The 12,271-nt window shown below is 39.8% G+C and overlaps 1 protein-coding gene across 4 annotated transcripts in view; it reads right to left on the bottom strand.

Annotated features, from left to right (window-relative positions):
• cuedc1b (CUE domain containing 1b) overlaps positions 1–12,271 on the bottom strand; it is a 28,356-nt gene that overhangs the window by 15,854 nt on the left and 231 nt on the right. For 3 of the 4 annotated variants that reach the window (XM_005749376.1, XM_005749379.1, XM_005749378.1), the window contains exons 2-5: positions 7,774–7,874; positions 6,008–6,652; positions 4,971–5,098; positions 2,372–2,498 (exon numbers count right to left, since the gene is read on the bottom strand). In XM_005749376.1, the coding sequence (XP_005749433.1) occupies positions 2,372–2,498; positions 4,971–5,098; positions 6,008–6,319 (567 nt within the window). In that variant the 5' untranslated portion in view covers positions 6,320–6,652; positions 7,774–7,874. The remainder of the gene's footprint in view (positions 1–2,371; positions 2,499–4,970; positions 5,099–6,007; positions 6,653–7,773; positions 7,875–12,271) is intronic. The other variant, XM_005749377.1, reaches the window with a different exon arrangement.

Genomic DNA, 12,271 nt, shown 5'->3' with positions numbered 1-12,271 from the left:
CAAACCATCAAATTAATTACTTCCTCAAAAGCCATCACTTAACCTAGCTGCCTTTCCTTTTATCTGAACATTTTTTTGAAAGACTTATTGTAAACTCTATTGTAAACTGATCATCTGCAGAGAAATCGTTTATTTGAAGAGTTTCTGTCAGGTTTCAGAGCTCATCAAAGTACAGAGTACAGCTTTAGTGAAGGTTACAAGTGATGCTCTTATGGCCTCTGACAGTGGACTCATCTCTGTGCTTGTCGTGCTAGACCTCAGTGTAGCCAGAAGCATTTGATACCGTTGACCATGATATTTTATTACAGCGATTAGAACATGCTGTAGGTATTACAGGTACTGCGCTGCAATGGTTTGAATCATTTCGACCTAACAGACTACAATTTGTTCATTTAAATGGAGAGTCCTCTTCACACACAGGGTTCAGTGCTAGGACCAATTCTGTTTACATTATACATGCTTCCCTTAGGTATAGCAATGTATGCATACATTCTCACTGTTATGCAGATAACACCCAACTCTCTCAAACACACGGATAGAACCCAGCTTCTATCCGTGAAGCCAGATAGTTAAACTATAGGAATGTCATACAGATGTAAAGACATCTCTTCCGCTTATCCTTTTCAGGGTCGCTGGGAAAGCTGCACCTGTACCCTATCCCAGATGTCTTAGGGTGAGAGGCAAAGTATACCATGGACAGGTTGGCAGTCTGTTGCAGGGCTAACACATACAACCATTCACACTTACACCTGCATTCACATCTCTGGGCAATTTAGAGTTTCCAATTAACGAATTAGCGGGAGTGGCCTCCGGATCACCTGGAGAGAACCCACACAAACACATGCAAAATTGACACAAAAAGACCACGGCCTGATTGTGGAATTCAACTCAGGACCTTCTTGCTATGAGGCAACAGTGCTAACCACTGTGCCACTTCTAATTGGCACGGTGGTCCTGCTTCTAAATTTAGATAAAGCTAAAGTTACTGTACTTTGGCCCTAAAAATCTTAGAAATTTGGCATCTAGCTAGAAGCTTACTCTGGATAGCATTACCTTGGCCTGCAGTAACACTGTGAGGAATTGCGGAGGATATATTGTTCAATGCACACATTAAACAAATATGTAAGACTGCTTTCTTCTATTTGCACAATGTCTCAAAAATGAGACATGTCCTGTCTGAGAGTAACAAAGAAAAACTAGTTCATGCATTTATTACCTCTAGGATGGACTACTGTAACTCGTTATTACTGTGAAAGGTGTTCCCTGTTATGGCCCTCCTAGCTGAAAGTAAAATTTCAGGATGAGTTGACGGTTTCAGAAAACTCCCTATCAGGACTGCCAGTTTTCACTGTTTCCGTTTGGCTTGGATTTTTTTTTTTTTTTTTTTTGTGATGCTTTTAAAGTTGTCTTTGCATCAACAAAAGAAATAAAAAGAATATCACAAAAAAGAAGAAAAACAAACTTTTCTGTGATGAAAATGTGACAACGAAACCTGCAGTTTCAGAATCTGTGAGAGGTTGGATTTCAGTACCCGACAGCATGTCGGGTGAACGATCAGCGATTTGTGTTTACATCGTTTTGTGGATTTACCTGCTCTTTAATTGTTTGCTGTTTGGTGGTTGTTTAAATGGTATTGTACGCTTTTAGCTGAGATTCTGACATTCCTGTGGATACCAAACGTCTATATTTAAATAACATATCTGGCGATACATCCGTTGCCGGAAATTTCTTCCTGTTAAAATTGAGTTTTTCCTTCCCACTGTCGCCAAAGTGCTTGCTCACAGGGGGTCATATGATTCTTTGGTTTTTCTCTGTATGTAGGGTCTACTTTACAATCTAAAGTGCATTGAGAGAACTGTTGTTGTGATTTGGCGCTGTATAAATAAAATAGAATTGCATTGAATTACACCAGATGTTCTCCTTCTTGCCCCCAGTAATATAATTAACATAATTAACTTAGCCACATCAGAAATGTTTGGCTGTCAGAACACAATCTTCTGTCAGTGAAGGCTGACACACTACCTCCTTGACAACGTTCTTGACTTGGATACGTTATGAAGGTGTTTTCTTAACCAACAAATGCAATTCTTCTTTTTAAGCATGTCCCAGATTGTTAATTCAGCCACTCCGTAAGGCTTTTCTCTGTCTCTGACAGGTTTATTTTGTTTTTGTTCGTTTAACTACATACATATTACAGTATCACAAAGCAAGCAAACAAAAAAACAAAAACAAAAAAAAAAAATCAAAAAAAACAAACAAACAAGGCCAACATAAGAAAAAGACATTAATGGTATTAACAGTATTTAACAGTAAGGAGAGAAAAAAAGGAGCCATCTCGTGAACGCTTGGGAAAAAACAATCCCATTTTTACCTTAATGTTGTCTAACTGCTGTGGAAGAATCCGTAGAAAATCATCAGGGAGATTTCCAAGCAATGGAGGGTTCCAGTTACGGTAGCTTCTGACCTGCTGGTGAGCTGAAGGAGGCTGGGCTTTAGATCTAGGAGAGTCCATGGAGTAACAGGACAGATTAGTAAATCTACCAGTTGCATTTTCAAGTTGTCTCTATCTGAAACTATTATTAATTATTTAAATCCTTTATATGGTGCTCTCACAATAATAACTAGGGAGTGCTAGAGACAAGAAACATCTATTTTTCCCCATATATCTCAACAGGAAAATGATGTTATGAATGAGAAAATGCCTGATGAGTGTTTGCAAATGTGGCCTAGACACAATCTATAATACTGTCAAACAATTAAAACAGGCTAATTCGATTTTAAGACGTGCCAACTCTTTGCTTGGTTTAGGTCTTTAAAGCATTGTCAGTGTTTGCATATAACATACAATCTTATGCTGCCTTTTGTTCAAGTCACAAAAGGTGCTGGGCTGTTTGGTATTGTCTGTTTTCACCCCATAACTATTTACATATCTCTGCATTATTGTACTGCAGTAAATAATCTTTGGATGAATTATCATAGCTGCTGATACAGATGTTAAAGGAGCAGCACAGGATCGGACCCACACTGGCATTTGCATGGTGCTTTTATAGTTTTACTATTGAACTACTTGTCTAATCAACAATTAGCCTAACATGTGTCTGTTTGGACTGTGAGAGGAAGTCAGAAAAACCAGACCAAACTCCACACAGAAAGGCCCCAGTCAAGCAGGACATTCACCTCACAACAAAAAGGTTCTACGAATTCCCTGTTACACTGTCCTTCACATATAGTGGTAACTGGGGAAACACCTATGCTGATTTTCCTTTTTTAAAAATGGCCACTTAAAGCAATGCATGAAGTCAATAATAGTTACAAAGTTTCACATTGCAGTAACTTTTCTCGGCGGCACAAAGCGCAATTGCATGGACCAAGGTCTACATGAAAAGGAAGATACTTTTACCCCAGAAAAGACCCTCTTCAGGGGATACACTGTCTGAAAGGAAAAGACTCTTGTGGGGGATGGCACTGCTTTTGTGTCAGTTTGCGTAGTTATTCTGCTACACAGATTGAAGGACTAAGGGTATTCAACGTACATAGACATGTGCAATCCTCCAAAAAATAAATACATAAAAAAAAAATTTAAAAATTAAAAGAATGCATCTCCTTGTGTGGACTGTATGTGTTGGTCAACTGCTGGTTGTCTGAAATGTAGGCCTGGAAGAAAAAAATAAGGTATCAAAAGGAAACAACAATAAGGGGAAAAACAAAAGATCAAAAGATCAAAAACACAAAAGGAAAACCACACAACAGCTGTACTGGGCCGTTTGTGTTTAAACACTGCAAATTCAGGGGTTGGTTCCTTCAAAGGACTCAGCCTACGTAGGACCATGTCCTTTGTCCTTGAACAAAGCCTTTGTACTTTACAACTCTCCACAGTTTGCTGAAGGATAAAAGCACAACTAAGGTCACCAGTATAATCTCTGGTTATACATTGGTTGCTTCACTCGCCACCACATGATCATTACACAGTCACTCCGGTATGCCCGCTGTTAAGGCATAGGAAGGGACTGCAGCATTCTCCTGAATGATAGGTGGCGCCACTCAGACAACACTGTGAAATAGTTGCTGAGACAGGAAGGGGAAGTCAAACCTGGAAGACTTTGCCCTCAGGGAAGGACAAAAAAAACAACAAAAAAAACCCCTACTCGGCCACAGTGCAACACACCAGTTACAAAAATTGAGAGGTGCCCAACCGACCAGCGTGCCAAACGTCAAAATCGGTGTATGACAGCCACGACAAGAGGCATGCAGCGAGCATAAAAACACTGTAAAGGCCCCGCTTTGGATGATCACAACTACAACTGTGGCCAAGTTTTGGTAGACGTACAATGTTTATTTGTTTCTTTGCCACTTATTTAGATCATTTTTACGTTTCTATTATACAGTCAATAAAAATTAGAAGGATTTCATTGGTTTTAAAAATTTTTATTAGCAAATAACATGATCATATATACATATATGGAAGCTGTTTGTTCTTAATCTAAAACACCTCGAATACACAGCACAGAGGCATCGTTTGCTCTAAATATGTGAAATTGTGAAAATAGCAACACTGAAGTGACTGCAACGACTGAAACACCCACCCAGACAATGAATACTGAAGATATTTTGAGATATTTTAGGGACCCATGTCCACTCTGAAAATGTGTCTGCATTGTGATATTACAGTGAAACTGACCATTAACCTGGGAAAATGTTATCACTTCACTTTTTTGTTATAACTAGAATCTGAATTCTTGAAATATGGACTCATGTTGATGAGTCACTGTGACCTTGACTTTTGACCTAGAAAAAAAGACAATTTATCTTTGAGTCCAAGAGACATTTGAGCCAAATTTGAAGAAATGTTCTTGATATATTTTATTTACAAAAGCAATGCCTGAGGCTTCAGCAGGTTACAGAGGTATTTTATTTTAAAAAATCAACAGAACAATTATGTAAAACATAGCACCTAAGTCTTTGTTACTTACCGTGGAGATAGTGTTGGTGGGGCTTCTAGGTATTTCCTATCATAAATGTGCATGTCATATGTTGGTGGAGAGTAAACTGGAGGTGCCTCCTCATCTGAACTGTCAGGCTCCAGAGTTCGCTCCAATATCTAGAAAACACAAGTTTTGTTTGATTAGGTGCTTTGATTGATTTAAGCTGCCTTCAGCTAGATTTCCATTTTTTCAGCTAAATAAACTTCAAGTTAGTGCAAAATGTCTTGATCTTGAACTGAGTAGCTATGCTCTTTTCAGTAAAAAGACTGACTAGCATCGTGTTATTGTTATACTTGTCATGGTGCCTTCATGCGTATGACCACATCCTAGACAAGAACATCTGATTCGATACAACTTGTTAAAAAAAATGGACATTTCTGCAGTTCCAGTCTTTGGCTGTAAGCCATTATAGAACAGATTCTCTTAAAAAAAGAAAATGAAAAAAAAAATACAATTTTGTATCAACAGAACTTCTAAAAATCACATGAATACATGTGATTGAGAAATCTCATCACATGTATCCATTCTTTTTTCAGAGCCATCTTGAGATTTTCAGTGACTGCTTTTACAGGTATCCTGTTAGATAGCAACCTGGTTTTTAAAACTTCCCATACTTTGATTTTTGTAACCTTTAATCCCTTCACATGGAACTTAAACACTTGAACTTAAAACCTGGTTATTACTGTATTCCTAGATGCATTTTACCATCTGTTGCCTTGCCATTATCATGTGATTTGAGCCACTATGCTCTGTACCATCAAAGAAAGTTCAAACATCATAATATTGTGCTTTTGCATTGTATACATTGGATGCGCATGTTTCTCAAAACGTCACATTTCTTGCTCACGTTTCTGAATGCAAAACATGTGCAAATCCAAACATGAACACTGTAAAAGCCTGGTCATCACCAGAACCCTAATGTGCAATTTAAATGCAGGGGATGCTTTGGTTTACAGTGCCAGCACTGACAGCCAGTCAAGCTCAGCAGGTATTGGTGTTTGTACCCTTGGACCCTTTCCACTGACCTCTGGTGGGATGCTGTCATCCGAGTCTGAGCTGTCATCTGAGCCTTGTCCGTCAATGCTCATTTGCAGCAGCTGGTCGATGGTAGCATCCACAGCTCCATTGTTAGATCGCAGCACACACTCTATCACCTCATAGTCCATAGAGGGGAACATGGTCTTGAAGTCCTCCATGGCCTGGTTGAACTCCAGGCGTCTGACCTGTCGGCTTGGCCTGCTATTGTTAAGCTGCCCCTGTCCACTGCCACCCCCACCTCCATTTCCGCTGCTTCTGGAGCCTCCATTGCTGCTACTGCGTTTAAACAAGCTAGTCATCCTCACGCCCTGGCTACCTCAGGCGCTGCCAACCTACTGACAGGGTGGCTCTTCTGTTACCAGCACAAGCACTTTGGCCCCTTTGGTTTTACTTGCTTTTACTACTTTCTCGGTCAGTCTCTCATTCTAACACAAATTGCATTTTGATTGGAGTTTAGAAAAACAAGAATTTTCCCAACCTAGTTCTATTCATTATTGGACTGCATTACACATGATTAAGTGTATAATAGAATGTCTAGGAACTTAGACAAATAGTGACAAAAACTAAATGTTCAAAATCCTCAAGACTCGAAATCCATGGAGTAAAAGGCCTAACTACATGACAGCCGCCACCTGCAGAGAGAGCAGACAGGATCATCTTAGAAAGAGGTGGTAATAAGTATTTGGCCATTTTTAATAAAATTTAAGTTAGCTCAATCAGTTAGAAGGAAATGAAGCTGTATTGTATTACTAATGTCCATATGCTGCATCTCAGGAAATATCCAGCATCACTGGGGACCCCTCCAGGTTGTAAGGTGATTTTGGCATAAGGGTGTTAACAAAGTTACTACTCCTAGGTTCTCGTACATAATGCATTTTTAAAAAGCAGCTGTGAGACAGTAAATTGCCTATGTAAGAAAATTAAGTATAAAAATGTATTTGCTAACATAATATTAAGACAACATAGACTTGTGTCTCTTGCTCATTATCAGGAATTCTGGAGAGCACGCATACAGAAGCTGCAGTTTCACCAGGGGGAGATTAAATATTTATAGCCAGCAAGTCACTACTGACCAAGGAAGGCGTGAACTACATTTCAGGCTTCTTCTATGTCAGGTAAGATTAAGCTAGGTGGCTGATATTTGTTTACATTTAAATGTATGAGTAATATCTCTTTAATCATTTGTTTTCACATTGGCTTGAAATAAAATATTTCCACGGCTTGTACTACAGCTTACTGCAACTTCTGTATGTGGGTCCATTTCATGTGACATCCACAAGGTGGACCAGCATGTCTGTTACATGCTTTGAGATGATACTGGGTTGGAAGTTCAGCACCTGGGCACATGTAGCTGGTGCACAGTTATAGAAATTCTCTGGACAAGTCCGCTTGGTCACAAAGAACAGATGGGAAACTGGTACGAAGCCCCACCTTTACTTTCTTATTATAAAATTTAGGTCACTTAAAACCAGGCAGCAGACTTGTGGACATGGAAAGCATAATCGAGGCTTAAGTTGGATGAAGTAACAAAAAATGTCCCTGGGTAGACGAGTGATGACTGGAGCTTACATCAATGGGCATGTAGATAAAGGGAATAAAGGTGATGAGGTGTTGGCTAGGTATGATGTTAACATGAGGAAGGACATATGGAAGTGCAGGGGAAAAAATGAAATGGCAAAGGTAAACATGTACTTGAAGAACTGGGAGGAACAGACGGTGACTGGTAAGAGTGGAATAACAAAATGGTTCTAACCTTTTCTTGTTTACAGTGGTGATAGTATGATACTCCATGGACTATGATGTTCACAGGTGTCATTGTGATCTGCAGCGAGCAAGGAGCAGCTGCAAGAGAGCCTGGAGAGGTGGAGGTATGAAATGGAGAGAAGAGGAATGAAAGTCAGTAGGAGCAAAACCAAATACATGAGTATAAATAAAGCTGGTTTTATGGTATAGTGGAGTTTACTGGGAAAAGGAGAACTGAGGAGAAAAAAAGAACTTCAAAGATCAAAAAACAGCTTGAAAATCACAAATGAGGGCTGCAGTGGACACGTTTCATTATTTCTAACACTCTGTTTCACTTCACTTTTTTTTGGATGTTACATATTTGCTCTTCTCCGAGGCTGCCTGACAGACTAACAACACGAGCAAAAGTGGCCTGCATATCTTCTACACTGCCTCCATCTGACAGCAGAGCTCCCTGCAGGCAGAGGGGCCCGGACTGAAGCTGACAATGAACACACCGCTTCTGCTCGACCATAAAACCAGCTTCAGACGGAGACAGGTGAAAAGGTCAGCATCCAAGGAGTAGAGGTAGTGAAGGTAGATACCTGGGATAAACCATAGAAAAAGAACCAGGAGTGCATCAGAAATATAAAAAGAGAGTGCAGGCATCATGGAATGAGTGGAGATGAGTAGTGTCAGGGTGACTTGTGACAGAAGGATGGCAGCAGTTCACAAGATAGTAGTGAGACCTGTACGGTATATGATTACGGTTCGGAGATGCTGCAATTAGCTGGCAGCAGCCATCCTATTTTAAATTGAAGTGAACAGGGGTGTTTACTACATAATTCCATATCTGTTCATTCATAGTTTTGATGCCTTCAGGAGATGGGGCGAACAATACTAGAGGTCAACTTCAAGCCAACTGCACAAGTCAACATCAAGTGTGGGATCTACCAAGGAGATAACCTGCCCCCACTGCTGTTCTGCATAGGCCTGAATCCCTCAGTGAGATCACTGCAAGACTGGCTACGGATACAGACTACAGAATGGAGCAATCGTCAGCCACCTCCTCTACATATCTGACATCAAGCTGTATGAAAGAAGTGAACGAGAAATCGAGCTCTGAGCAGAAGATTGTTAGAGGCTGGGGTCTACCACAGCAGGCAAGATCCCAGGTGCAGGCTGTGTAAAGATGCTCCCGAGACAATCCAGCTCATAACAGCAGGGTGCCAGATGCTAGCAGGCAGAGCAAACGTGGAATGCTGCCAAGCGGCCAGCATAGTGAACAGGAACATCTGTGCAGAGTATAACCTAGAAGTCCTGAGGTCAAAATGGGACACGCCTCCTAGGGTGGTTGAGAATGACGAGCTAAGATCCTGTGGGACTTCAGATACAGACAGACAAACCGATGATGGCTAACCAACCTGCACATAGGAGTGGTAGACAAGTAGAGGAAGATGGCCGTAGTGATTGTTATACTGAGTTACAGCAACATAAGGAAAAAGGAACACGAGAAGCTCAAGAAGTACCAAGGCCTCAGAGAAGAACTGAAGAAGATATGGAGGGTAAAGGCAACAGTGATCCCTGTGGTAATCAGAACACCCGGTGCAGTGACCCCAAGTGATCTTGTGTGGGGGTCCTTATAGAAGGAGTTGGAATTTGGAAGCGTATTTTCACGCTGAAAAGAATGGAGCAATATTTCTAACCTTTAAAAGAAAACCAGCCCATCAGGACAAAACAAACACACAACCTGCACCACAAACACAGAACCTGCACCAAATGAAGGTACGTCTGAAAGAAAAGGAAAGGTTTAAAAGTACAACAGCAAGTGAAAACATGACTTTCCATGGCTGATTTACGATGCTAAGGCACAGCTTTTATTTTGTCACTACTGCTCAGAAGCAGCAAAAAAGGAGAAAATCAAACAATTCTTATGTCATGTCAAACAAGATATTTAAAAGACACAATGTTAAAAAAACACCACATTTCATGCTTGCACTACAACTTTTTGCTCTGTGCTACAAAACTGGCAACCTTGTTACCACCAGTACTATGAGCTAACAATGTTAATCTACAGCCCTGTCCTGTGCAGACAGTTATTTGAACTGTGCAGATATTAGTGTAGCAACCAGTCATCTAGTAATTCAAATAACTGTATTATAAAAAAATCCTTGACACAAATTATTTGCTTCGATTGATACATCACTCTGTAACATTTGTGTCTAAAAACAGACTTGGAATACAACCATATGTAGGAGTAGCATGTGAATAAAAAGTTTCACAATATTAAGCCCACACAGTTTTTCCAACAGACTGACAGAACAGCAGCAGCGACGATGACTCTAGCATAGTTTAACATGGAGCCAGAGTCTGTTTACACCACGAAGAGCTGAGAGGTGGAACTCTGACGTGAAGAAAAGCAAACTTTGTAGCTGTATACTCCACCATTTGTTTTACACAGCAGAAATGTCAAATAAAGCCACGTAAGTGGGATATCTTTAAAATATGCAGATGGACGGTTAAACCGTGTATCAGACTAAGTTAATTACGCCGCTTGCTGAAGGCTGACGGCAGAAGTCCCACTTTCCATCTCAGTGACCTGCGACACCTGCAATAAACAGGGGCGAGTTTAGAGACCATATTTTGTGAGTTTAGACCATATTTATTTCAAGGCTTTTGTAAAGTTATTTTACAGATTTAAAGTGATATAATATCAAATATCATCTCACAACAGCTTCTTCCCGCAAAAAACTCTGAGCCAGTGACCTGGGGCTGTTAGTTTGGACAGTGAATTATTATTAACATTATTAACATCTACACCATCATAATGTCTGTTCAGCAGCAAAAAAATTATACATCAATGCACAGGGCAAACTTCAGAATGCTGATATGCTTGCTTTTCTTCATTGCAGCCACCACACACACTCTTTTAAGGCTTACAGACACACAAACTCTCATATTCACATACACACTTAAATACGCAGAAACACATGCACAAAACACATACATATGAAAACACACTTAATCTATGTCATCCAGCAGATGCAACACAAAACTATTTTTGCAACATATTCATGTAAGAAAGCCTTCCAAGAAGACATCCATCCACTTTCTTCCGCTTATCCTTGTCATGGTGGCAGAGGCAGGGTACAGGTCTGGGTGCCCAGTCTAACACATAGTTACTCAGGACCTTCTTGCTGTGAGGCAAATGTGCTAATCACTGAGCTGTACAGGCAATTTTATTTTATGCTTTAGTTTGCGTTGCATGTATATATTATTTTATTTTATATTACCATACTTGAGATTATTTATTTATTTTTGCATTTACGAAAATGTTTTCTTTAAAAAAAAAACACAACTATTTTAATACAACAAAATACTATATTAGTTGTTTTAACAGATGTTGTTGTGCAGTTAAATTATTAAAACATTGCCATTTCTAACAGCTCATTTTGAAGTACCTGTGTTTTTTCTTTGTGTCCTCTAATGTGTGCATTTCTCCTGCTTTGTATATATTCCTCTTGTTTTGTTATTTATTCTTACTGTCCTACCATTTATATTTTTATCCATGCATAGTTTGAACGGAGCACCTACAATTTCGTTATGCATGTGCAATGACAAGAAAAGGCTATTCTATTCTATTTTTAATATTCATTATTGCTCATTAATAGCGCAAAATTTATTTTTATCCAATTACTCGATTAATTGATGGATTAATCCAAAGACTAGCCGATTACTAAAAATAAAAAATTGACAGTTGCAGCCCTAGCAGAAATTACAGATATTTTAATAGTACAACAGCAGATGCGTTCATAAAAGCTGACGGGTGTTCGCGGTAATAACGGGTGAACCCTATGCTCCATCAGCGCTGAGACTCCTATATTTTGAACTGATAAATCCAGTTCAATGCAGCCCAAATGTGGAGTTCATGCACATTCAAACGGGGTCAGACCAATGAAACCGTGGACTGTCACATGTTAAAACCTCAGAAGTTTAGAATGTAGCACAGCTTTTTAATGGGGGTCTGATATCGCTGCTGCTGTACCGTAGCAGGGTTTATATGTGCTCTAAACCGACTAGGTCGCTGCTAACTAGCTAACGGTCCAACTCTCAATGTATATTTTGCTCGCAATATTAAGTCTTTATCCTAACGCAATTTCAGTGAAAAACGGCGGTGGTGGTGGGGTGGGGTACTTTAGGTAACACTGGGTAACATTCCCTAATTAAACTAGGGTTAGCACCGATATGTTAGCTGTATTGGCTAACTAATCACTACCAGGTACATAGGGTCCTCCGAGCAGGGAATCGTCATTCCAAGGCCTCGGTAAGTGATTCGCAGTCGCATCATCAAACCTAAATTAAGACACTTTCAAAATGTTTCATCGGATTTCAAATGCTAAAAGAACACGTAGTACATTTCCCTCGCAAGAAATCATACTGTTCAAAACAACATTTTAAGAAATCGCCAAGCTGCTGTTTACAAAGATAAGCGGTAAAGTAAGCAAGCATACACAACAATCCGACAGTTA

Source organism: Pundamilia nyererei, unplaced genomic scaffold (genome assembly GCF_000239375.1).
Source record: "Pundamilia nyererei isolate P.nyererei 1_Seehausen unplaced genomic scaffold, PunNye1.0 scaffold00243, whole genome shotgun sequence".
Lineage (NCBI taxonomy): Eukaryota > Metazoa > Chordata > Actinopteri > Cichliformes > Cichlidae > Pundamilia > Pundamilia nyererei.
This window is presented reverse-complemented; position numbering and strand designations above follow the sequence as displayed.